At 44.8% G+C, this 11,468-nt stretch overlaps 1 protein-coding gene across 1 annotated transcript; it reads right to left on the bottom strand.

Annotated features, from left to right (window-relative positions):
- Window positions 1–2,486: 2,486 nt before the first annotated feature.
- On the bottom strand, window positions 2,487–10,901 carry LOC309349869 (vomeronasal type-2 receptor 26-like; the record flags this gene model as incomplete). Its single annotated transcript, XM_081876224.1, has 6 exons — window positions 10,547–10,901; window positions 8,943–9,234; window positions 7,838–8,650; window positions 6,844–7,071; window positions 5,195–5,321; window positions 2,487–3,385 (listed from the first exon to the last, which is right to left on the bottom strand). The coding sequence occupies exons 1-6, from the start codon at window positions 10,771–10,773 to the stop codon at window positions 2,487–2,489; spliced, it is 2,586 nt and encodes an 861-aa protein (XP_081732350.1). The 5' UTR covers window positions 10,774–10,901.
- Window positions 10,902–11,468: the final 567 nt, after the last annotated feature.

Below are 11,468 nucleotides of genomic sequence, written 5' to 3'. Positions count from 1 at the left end.
CTTTCCACTTCCGTGTGTATAAAGTCCTAGCTGCTGTTGTGGTTGCATTCAGAAAACCTAACTAACCACCGGTGCCAGTTTCTCATCTCCCTTTCCTGAGCAAGGTTCTGGACCAGATCCAGGCGCTTTTGAAAGAAACTGGTTTTCTGGATCCCTTTCAAGTGGGCTTTAGGCCAAGCAGGCTGGGAAGTGCTGGGACTGGCCAGTCATTGGGGCTGCCTAGTCAAGTTCTCCAGACCGGACTGCTCACTGCTGAGTCGCTCTGGCATGGGACTTGGCAACCATTTTCCCTCTGTCTTCTCTCTTAGGTTTCAGTCAGAGTCAGTCTGCCTCAGTTGTGAGCAGTGTGCAATCTCAGTCAAACTGTTTGGAAACATGGTGTTTAGGAAGAAGTTTATTTTAACTCAGTAAAGCTCTTATTCTTTCAATTGAAAACTCTGCATTATTAATTTACGCGTCAGATTAGGTCTGACGTCGTTTCCAGACGGTGTTAGTTGGGGAATGTTTTTCATTCCCGGGAGCCTTGAATGTGGGGTTCCACAGGGCTCAATCCTATCCACAGGGCACTGGCTCCCAGTGGAGTACAGGATAATAATAATAATGATTTATTATTTATATCCCGCCCACCTGGCTGGGCTTCCCCAGCCACCCTGGGTGGCTTCCAAAAAAACATTAAAATACTGTAATACACCAAACATTAAAAGCTTCCCTAAACAGGGCTGCCTTCAGATGTCTTCTAAAAGTCTGGTAGTTGAATAATAGTAATATGTAGGATCAGGTTCAAGGTGCTGGTTTTAACCTTTAAAGCCCTATACGGCCTAGCTTGGGACGAGCCTGGCAGCTGTCCAAAAATTAAGAGGAGGGAATGAAGGAGGTGAGGACAGGTGACCCCGCCTAGGCTGAAGTCACCCCCCCCCCCCAATAATCACCCCAGGCCTCAAAACTGTCCAAAATTCCTTTTTTGTCTCCTAAAAAAGCCACAGCTAAAGTTTTCCTCTGTTTTCTCATAGGCAAACCGTGACTTTTATCAGTACAAGAGAGCTTCAAAAAAGGCTAATGAATAGGCTCTGTCATTGCCAAGAATACTCAGGCCTGAGAAGTGACTTTTATCTCATTCAGTTGCAACATCTTGGACATGCTGAACGCAAGGCTTCTCACTCCCTTTCCTGGGAAGGGTGCCAAGAGTCCAAGAGTCCCAAGACAGGAGCTTTCTGTTCATGCTCAGGGGAACTCGAGGCAGGACTCTGAAGGGGAGGAGAAAGGGGAGGGAACTGGAAGGGGAATATATGCTCTGTGCAAATGACTGTGAACCCGTGCTTGTTTGTGAACTATCACACTTGCTCCTTCTACCAGTTCATGGATGGTAGAAATAAAGCTTTTTCTCCGAAACTATTCCTTGAGTGTCTGTTGACTTCTCTGCAGTGGCTCCCCGTCTGTGGAATGCTCTCCCCAGGGAAGTTCACCTGGCACCTTCATTATGCACAGTTAGGCACCAAGCAAAAATGTTGCTTTTTAACCAGGCCTTTGGTTGATTGGAAGGACATCTTATGCCCTTTTAAAATGTGGGGTTTCAGGGGTTTGTTATTGGGTTGTTGTTTTAGACCTCCAGGTATATAGATATAGGGATATAGACCAATATATTTTAGGTCTTTAGACCTCCAGATTCAACAAACAAACAGTCAGCTCTCTCAGGACCTTTATTTATTAAATTTATAAAGCACCCTTCATTGGAATGCTACTGGTTGAATTGCTATAAGACTGAGAGTTTGGTAAGCTTTCCACTAGTTTTGAGTCATGAAAGTTGAAGCAGGATGCGATCTTGGCTAATTAATATAAATGCTTTATCAGTGGCTGTTCTGTGAATTATTTTTAGTTGCCCATCTGATCTTGGCTTTCCTCTATAAATGGGGGCCTGAATGGGACGAACCTGAGTTGGAGGAGGAGGCCTCTCGCTCTTCCTTCTTGACTGAGCATAAGGTTTGGCAGGCAGGGAATACAACTATTTGGCATCGCCTCATTGCTTCCCTCCAATGCTGAACTTGTTGCTGGCTCACTCACTCTGGTGATCCACTCAACATCAGTGCACAACGTGTCAGATCCAGGCCAAATCAAGAGAATTCATTTTACTCCAGTCAAGGCTATGCTTAAGGTCAGCGGCTACTCTTTGGAACAGGGAGCAGAGCTTACACGATACAGAAATTAAATCAACAGACTAAGGAGGATAATTTAAATCAATTTCTCAGTTTATTGATATACTAAGCTTGGGAGAATGAAATGATGTGAAGTGCACTTATAAATGATACAGCACACAAAGGATTTCCACCCATCTTACTGTTCATGTGAACAGGACTTCCTAAAACCCAGGCTAAGAATGAACACAATCTCTTTCAGAGATGGAGAATAAGCAACATAGATGAGTAGCTGTGTTTCCTTTATGCACTTCTGGACATCATGAACATGGACTATTTTAGGAATCAGATGTCCCCTTAATTCCTTGTTGTCAGGTGCTCCTTTGTGTTCAGATCAGGCCTCAGCACAATAATGTAGCACTTGGGAAGGAAGATGCAGCCCAGAAGCCCAGCGCTGGAGGCCAACATAGAGAAGATCTGCACGGCCACCATGTACTTGCCCTTGGTGCTCAGGTAGGTGGGCACAAAAGACACCCAAACACTGCAGAAGACCAGCATGCTGAAGGTGATCAGCTTGGCTTCGTTGAAGGAGCCAGGCAGCTTCCTGGCTAGGAAAGCCACTGTGAAGCAGGTGGCAGCCAAGAAGCCCAGGTAGCCGAGGGCAACGTAAAACATGGCCACAGACCCTTCGTTGCATTGCAAGATGATCTCTTCCACCTGGGAGCGCATGTCGGGCTCTGGGAATGGGGGAGAAGAGCCCAGCCAGATGGTGCAGATGAGAACTTGCCCCCCAGAACAGGAGATGACAATGGAGTTGGCCAGACTCTGGCCCAGCCATCTCCTCAGCCTGTTCCCGGGCTTTGTGGCCAGGAAGGCCAGCACCACCGTGATGGTCTTTGCCAAGACAGAAGAAACAGCAACTGAGAAGATGATGCTGAAGGCCGTTTGTCGGAGAAGGCAGGTCTCTTTCCTTGGGCGCCCGATGAAGAGGAAGGAGGACCAAAAGGAAAGCAGGAGGGAGACGAGCAGGATGTAGGACAGGTCCCGGTTGTTGGCTTTGACAATGGGAGTTTCCTTGTATTTAATGAAGATTCCCAACACAGTGTCTGCTGTTAAGGACAAGAAGAGGGCAATGGAAGCTAAAACCATTCCCAAATATTCTCCATAAGTCAGGAAGGTGGTAATCTTGGGGACACATTGATCTCTGTCCTTGTTTGAATGGTGATCTTCTGAGCATTTGGTGCAATGTTCTGCATCTGGGGAAGAGGAAAAGAGTGGCTGCAGCATCAGTTACATCCCTCATGATCTGTGCTCTATTAACATTGTGATCTAGGATAAACTGAGAGGCAGTGACCACTCCATTTCTGTTAACTGCATTGTTTGGATCCTGCCTAATCCTGAAGAAACACCTCTTTGTCTGAACCTTTTAAATGCAAACACTTTTCTGTTGCTTCCATGCAATGTGAAAAATTTGCTACTTTACAACATCTGTCCATTATTTATGAGAAATGCCTCACCATGGGACTGAAACTGCCTTGGTCGACCTGGTCAATGATCTCCAGTGGGCTAGGGACAAAGGTGAGAGCTGCTTCCTAGTTCTGCTGGATCTCTCAGCAGGCTTTGACACCATTGACCATAACATCCTTCTGGAGGGGCTGGGAGCTGGGGGCACTGTTATACAGTGGTTCCGCTCCTTTCTCCCAGGCCGTGTCCAGAAAGTAGTGTTGGGGGATGAGTGTTCAGACCCCTGGGCTCTCACTTGTGGGGTGCCTCAGGGTTCTGTCCTCTCCCCCATGCTTTTTAATATGTATATGAAGCCGCTGGGAGAAATGATCAGGGGGTTCGCGTTGGGTGTTCATCAGTATGCAGATGACACCCAGCTCTGCCTCTCTTTTAAATCAGAACCAGTGAAGGCAGTGAAGGTCCTGTGTGAGTGCCTGGAGGCGGTTGGAGGATGGATGGCGGCTAACAGATTGAAGTACTGTTTTGGGGGGACAGGGGGTGGGCGGGGGTAGGGGGACTCCCTGGTCCTGAATGGGGTAACTGTGCCCCTGAAGGACCAGGTGCGCAGCCTGGGAGTCATTTTGGACTCACAGCTGTCCATGGAGGCACAGGTCAATTCTGTGTCCAGGGTGGCTGTCTACCAACTCCATCTGGTATGCTGGCTGAGACCCTACCTGCCTGCGGACTGTCTCGCCAGAGTGGTGCATGCTCTAGTTATTGCCCGCTTGGACTACTGCAATGAGCTCTACATGGGGCTACCTTTAGAGGTGATCCAGAATGTGGCAGCTAGACTGGTGACTTGGAGTGGCCACTGGGACCATATAACACCGGTCCTGAGAGATCTGCATTGGCTCCCAGTACGTTTCCAAGCACAATTCGAAGTGTTGGTGCTGACCTTTAAAGCCCTAAATGGCCTCGGCCCAGTATACCTGAAGGAGCATCTACACCCCTATTGTTCAGCCAGGACACTGAGATCCAGCGCCGAGGGCCTTCTGGCGGTTCCCTCATTGCGAGAAATGAGGTTACAGGGAACCAGGCAGAGGGCCTTCTTGGTAGTGGCGCTTGCCCTGTGGAACGCCCTTCCATCAAATGTCAAGGAATTAAGCAGCTATCCTATTTTTAAAAGACATCTGAAGGCAGCCCTTTTTAGGGAAGTTTTTAATATTTAATGCTGTATTGTTTTTAACACTCGATTGGAAGCCACCCAGAGTGGTTGGGGAAACTCAGCTAAATGGGCAGGGTATAAATAATTTATTATTATTATTATTATTATTATTATTATTATTATTATTATTTGGTGTGACTTCATATAAAAAATCAAAAAGGAATGTTTGTGGGAATTTCTCTCATAGCTGCCCACTTTCAATCCCAGAGATTTCTTCCTTATGATCATTCTTTTCAACTCTCTTCCAGGATGTAATGAAGGTGATTAATCCTAAAGGAGTTGAGGAAGGAGCCACATTCCACAATGTCTGCAGAATTCTCACAAAAAGTGTACGAGACTGAATTTCTGCCCTGTGTTTACTCTCTCCAGAAATACCTTCCCCCTTGGAGTCACCCACCTTCCTGGGCGGAGAAGGTCCCTTCCGCACACCGAGCACAAGCATAGCAGCAAATGGGCTTTCCTTCTAGAACCACCTTGGCATATCCAGGTCGACATCTTTCTGTACACCTGGAACGAGGTACGGCCTAACCAGAAAGACAAGAAGGTGCAACAAAGAGGAACAGTTAGGAGTATTTGTTTTGGAAATGATCTATAATGAAATTAAGAAAGTCCTTAAGTGGACATTTGTAAAGAAACCGGAGGCTTTTCTCTTGGGCATGGTCGGCCAATTGGTACCAAGGAAAGATAGGACCTTTTTTATGTACGCAACCACAGCAGCGAGAGTTCTCCTGGCGAAGTATTGGAAGATGCAAGAATTACCTACTCTGGAAGAATGGCAGACGAGGGTGACTGAATTTATGGGACTGGCAGAGATGACCGGCGGAGTCCGTGATCAGAGGAGAGAGACAGTGGAAGAGGACTGGAAAAAATTTAAACTATATCTTAAGAACTGTTGCAAAATTTCGGACTGATAAAATGTTAAGGGTTAAGAAATAAAGAACTATAGCTGTAAATATTTAAGTTAAGAAAATTTTGAGGGAAATTGAATATTGAAAAGGAATGAAGGATTGCTAAAAACTTTTGAAACAGGGGTGCAGTGAAGGGGAGGCATGGGGAAGTCATGTGTTGTTTATTTGTGTGTTTTTTGTTTTATGAAAATTAATAAAAATTATTTTTAAAAAAAGGAGTATTTGTTTGTATGTAATTCACTCATGGAGTGAATTCAAACGGATCTCTGGAATGCAGCCTTTGACCCCCTCATCAGGGTCCTTTCAACCCCCCACTGACCATTGGGGTGACCAGAATATCTTGTTCTTTATAATTAGTTCAGGACAACTGAGGTTTGCACCACAGAACTCTGTTTCCTCTTCTCTGTTTACCTGCTTAATAAATCTTCACAGAAAATGGCAATGGAGTCTGAAATGTGATTTCCCCAAAGTTCAGGATTCGAATAATCTCTCAACCACTAATTAAGACACATTTAATATGACTTTTCCAAATAGTGGTTTCCCTCACTCTGTTCTTGAGGCATGCAAGGTTTCCTCTGGTCGCTGATCTATTTCCCTAGTTATTTCTAGTTCATATGCCATTCCTTAACATTAACCTTACTTTACAATAGGGTTTGGTTTTTTTTAACTTCTCTTCCTTCAACAACAGCTGTGCACTTCTCAATTCCTGCAGATACAATAGTTTAACATTTGCAACAGCTAGAAGTGAGCTTACTTTACAAATTAAAAAAATCCACAGTATATCAGTAATAATAATTTATAAAATAAATTGCTTTCCAGTGGTTCAATTTACTGGGGCTTTTCCTTTTCTTCTCATCTACGTAATCCTTTCTTTCAAAGATTCTGTCCAGAATTCTTAAATTCTCAGTCTGGCTCGGAAATAGATGTCTTCTCTGAGGACCTCTGGGCTCTAGCCTTTCTTTGAGCACCCCAAATTCCCCTCCTATCTCAGCTGCTGTGGAAAGAAGGAGTGGTGGTTGCAGCTGTTATTGATGGTCAAGACACCTTTGGTCAACCTGATATGGTCATTTTTCAGAGGATGTTTAAGAAAAAACATAATAAGCATCTCCTAGCCTTCTCCCTCTGTGATTCCTCCTACCTTATTGAATTCCTTGTTCCACTCAATGGCTTCTGGGTTAATGGTGAACTTTATGCCAGCAGACGTCTCTCTCCTTATATTCCCTATTTTCACAAGGTCACAAGACTTATTGGGAGACATTACCCAGTTCAAAATATCGAAGTCCGCTGGCAGCTTCCAGTTCTCATCCAAGCACAGCCTGCCTCTGGAAGTATTCAGACACCGGATTTCTCTTAAGAAAGGGTGAAGCTGGAATGACAAGGGAAAGCACCAGCACTGAGAAACTTGGAAGCCAAGATGGATATTTCAGTCCTACTCACTTCAACCTCTTCTGATTTGGGGCCTGCATGTATCTCATGTAGACGAATTCCTATTCAGCCATTTCTATTACTACAGACCCTACAAGGGCCCCAATTTCCAGGCATGTCCCTGATTCTTTATGTTGGGAGCGGCCCAGAGTGCTGAGGGAATCCAAAAAGATGTGTGTTGTATAAACAGTGCTATTTTTCTAGAAAAGAAGGTGCCAGAACTCACCATGAACACCTCCCTCTGAGAATGGCAATGGCACCCACCTGAGAGGTGCCAAAACTGAGTTCCAGCGAGTTGCCCCTTCAAAAAAAGCCCTGGCTATAAACAGTAAAATCATCGTTATGGAATGGGCCGTCTCTATTTTCATCAAAGAAATGTTGGCCGGTATGCTACTATTACTAATACTAATACAGTGGTACCTCAGGTTACATACGCTTCAGGTTACAGACTCTGTTAACCCCGAAATAGTGCTTCAGGTTAAGAACTTTGCTTCAGGATGAGAACAGAAATTGTGCTCTGGCAGCGCGCCGGCAGCAGGAGGCCCCATTAGCTAAAGTGGTGCTTCAGGTTAAGAACAGTTTCAGGTTAAGAACGGACATCCAGAACGAATTAAGATACTGTAGTAACTATGGTATTTTACAGATCTATCCCCAGTCAAGATCAACATCTGTGTGGACTGCAGGTCGCAAAAAGGGGAAGGAAATACCTGCCACGGCTGTAGCCTTTGGGGTCCCCATTGCTCTCCTTCCTCCACCATCAGCCTCCTCTGGGATCTCGATGAAAGCGAAGCATGCAAGGCCTGAGCCACAGCTTGAACATGGATGTAAGTGCCATAGCTGTCATAAGACAGGCCTCTCTCACGCTTCTCTTGCGGCAATGGCTGCAGTTTCTCCTCCTCTCTGCATCTTATCCTGCCTTTCACGGACAACAGATGCTTTGAATATGAACACTGAAAAGCTTTTTCCAAAAAATCTGGAAGAGGATTGGTCTGTGATTTGTAGTTGTCACCTTTGCTGCTCCTTATTCCAGTCTGAATTGCAAAGGACAGAGAACCATGGAAGTGCTGGAAGTGATTTGGAGGGAGGGAAAAGCCAATTCTGATTTCTAGCGAAGCTGTTGTGATCCAGACTTTCGCCCCTATTTCCTTCACATATAATGTGTGTATTACTATGAGTGGTATGATACCTACTGCATTGGTTATATAGGAAACAAATATCCCAACTTCTCTCCATAGGAAAAAAGGTTTCACATACGTAATAAATTCTTGATTAAAGGTTTCTGGTATTCTTTTTGATAAAGCAATGCAGATCCCTTTGCTGAGCATCAGAGGTTTCACAGCACTCACAAATCTTTCTCCGCTGTCATTGTCTGGAGTGCAGAGGCCAATCCACGTCCATCCAAAATGCAGGAGCAATTCAACAATCCCCTGGTACTGACTTTCCTCTTTGGGAGTCATCCGGTAGACAAAAGGGAACAGGGTTTTAGCTTCGAGAACCTGGGCAGTGAAGCCATAATTGATCTAGGAAGGAAAGCAAAAGATCAGCAATTTTATGTTATTTCGGCATAACAGATATTTAATTATCTGAAATGACTGATATCTAAATCTCTGCTGGCTGAGGCTGATGGGAGTTTTAGTCTGAAACATCTGGAGGTGTCAAGTTGGTGAAGGCTCAGTTTTGAAAAAGGGATGTAGGATCCATAGCTCAGGATTTTCCCATTTTTAAAAATATCCCCACTTGACCCCTCCAAAGGGAAAATAGAAACTTATGCAGCTGAAATTCTCTTTCCCTCCATGCTCTCCCACTACTTACCTGTGGGATTTTGTAGATGCCTGACAAGGCTGAAATCACTCTTGAGATGACAGTATTGCCTCTTTCAAGAACAGCCAGCAGGTGATTCTGTTCTCCACAGTGATAATTGGGAATATGGCATCCACTGCCTGCAAGCAGCTCTAGCATGGCGTCCGAAGTCATCCTTGCATTGAAATAGTTCTCATAGATATTGTAGCCCAGGGTGATGTTGGGCAAGAGACTGAGATCCTGGTTGATCTCTTGGATGGTGAACAGGAAAGACAACATGTACCAGTAGATCCTAGTTCCCTCCCTGCAATAAATGAATCCTTTAAAAAGAGTGAAACTGATATTCATATGAATGTGGGTGGGGATGTTATATTATCCACAAAGATTAGTATTTATTTATCCTATTGCATTAATATCAAACCTTTTCCTGTCTAGCATAGAACAAAAATTTGGAAATCTCTGCTCCATGACCGGACCTTTGATGCAAACAGCACACAGAGCTGTTGAGCAGTGGAACAGACTCCCTCCGAAGGTGACCGTGTGTCATGGATGCTTCAGGTGAGATTCCTCCAGGTCCCTCCCAAGTCTGCAACTCTATGATTCTATTCTACTGTGTTCTATGCGTAAGAAATGAATGCAGCCCTCAAAATTTGTGATATACTGGGAAGTTGCTGCAAAGGCTGATTTTACTGCTTTTACCAAGGGGCTAGACTATAGGTATCATAGATGCTGTAGCCCAGGGTGATGTTGGGTAAGGGTTTCTTAAAACGCTTCTAACATTTTTTTAAAAATGACAGAAAGGGGAAAGTGCTGGGATTGGAGGAGGAAACCTTTAATGTAGCTGAGACAGATTTCCCCATGGTGGGCTGTAGGTCTCCTGTGGTATTGTATAAAGTGCTAAGGTTGTTCACAAATGATCTGTTAGAATAAATATAAAATAATCTTAGCAGCTTGGAAATTGCTTGAGTTTCATGCCACCCGCTGGGTTAGGAAACATCTCACTACTTAGAAATAAGGCCATTTGTGTATGTGAAAAAAGGAATAATTCCTTTTCACATTTTAGAAACCTTACTCCACAAACAAGGAAGTCTCCTGATTCATATTATTTTATTCATATTTTCAGGAAAAGTACATCTTTCCTGCTCTTCAGCCACCAAAGGTCACCTAGAGGATCTTAAAATTCCATTTGTAAAACTGTAACATTCCTTAATGACAGTTTATGAATTGTCAAAATGGAATAATATTGAATGAAACCTTTGAGCCTGGGAAATTGCCTGAGTTTCATGGCATCCTGCAGGTGGGGAAATTCAGTGCATCCTTTTGACCCCTGACCAGATTCATTGGCATCCTTGCATTCTACTAAAAGCAACACAGAATCAAAGGTAGGAGAGTGTTTCACTAAGGAAGACCCAGAGAACATGGAAACAGGAGAGGTTTGTGTGGAATCTTATACTAGACCCCCCAGCTCCCATCACCCCCAACCAGCAAGACCAATGGGCAGGGCAGGGTAGTCCTCCAATATCAGCCCTTAGCTCCCCAGCCTTGAGAAAGAAGCTATTTCCTTGATAAATAGGAACCACTAGAAGGACTGGAGGACCATGAAACTGTGTACATACTTTTCAATCCTGGCGAAGGGTGTCTGAGAAAAGACGTATGGAGTTTCCTTATAAAAGTTTTTGGGAGATATGATCCCACTGATGAGAAAGTGTCCAGGCCGGTAGTAATTGCGAGCATCCGTTTCATCCCTGACCAGATTCAAGGGGCATTTCGCCTTGTGGTTCCTGCAGACTCCAAAGGGCATCATGAGCAGCAGAAGCAGCAACAGAAGGAGCAGGGATCTCATTCTGGCTCTGCCTCCTCCTCCTCCTCTTACATGCCAAGGAGGCGAAGCAGAAGAACCCAAAGACTCTTGCAAGACCAGACTGGGTGGGCTTTGCCAGGCTTGGTGGTTTTCAACTATACCTTCGGAGCTAGGAAGCCCAAGGCAGGCACACCCCTCTTTCGCCAGCTCTGCATCTTGACTCAGTCTGTCTCCATCACAGGAAATATTATCTGCACTTTTTCTTTCCCAGACACAGCGCAATTAATATTGTCATGCTACTTTCTGAGGCTGATGTAATCTCCAGAAATATCTCCTGAGCTTTCAGAAGATGAGATGACTATAATTTTGAATATTCCAAGTGGAATAAGTTTCACCACAATAACTTTCTGAAGTCTTGAATGGCTCAAGTGGCAGGTGCAGAACTGGAGAAAAACATGTTGAACAGAAGTCAAGGGGTGTGTTTGGGAGTTGGAAGTTTGGCCTGAACTTTGTTCAAGACCACGAAAGAAGCAGCTGGATCCGACCATGGACGCTCCTTCCTTGGAGGTTTTTAAGCAGAGGTTGGGTGGCCATCTGTTGGGATTCTTCAGCTGAGATTCCTGCATTGCAGAGGGTTGGACCAGAGGACCTTGGGGTCCCTTTCCAAGTCTCCCATTCTATGATTCATTGGAGGTTTTTAAGAAGAGGTGGGAAAGTCAGGGATGGACAACAGCCAG

Source organism: Podarcis erhardii, assembly GCF_964252035.2.
Source record: "Podarcis erhardii genome assembly, chromosome: 9".
Lineage (NCBI taxonomy): Eukaryota > Metazoa > Chordata > Lepidosauria > Squamata > Lacertidae > Podarcis > Podarcis erhardii.
The sequence above is the reverse complement of the archived record's forward strand: the minus strand, read 5'-3'. Positions and strand labels throughout refer to the sequence as shown.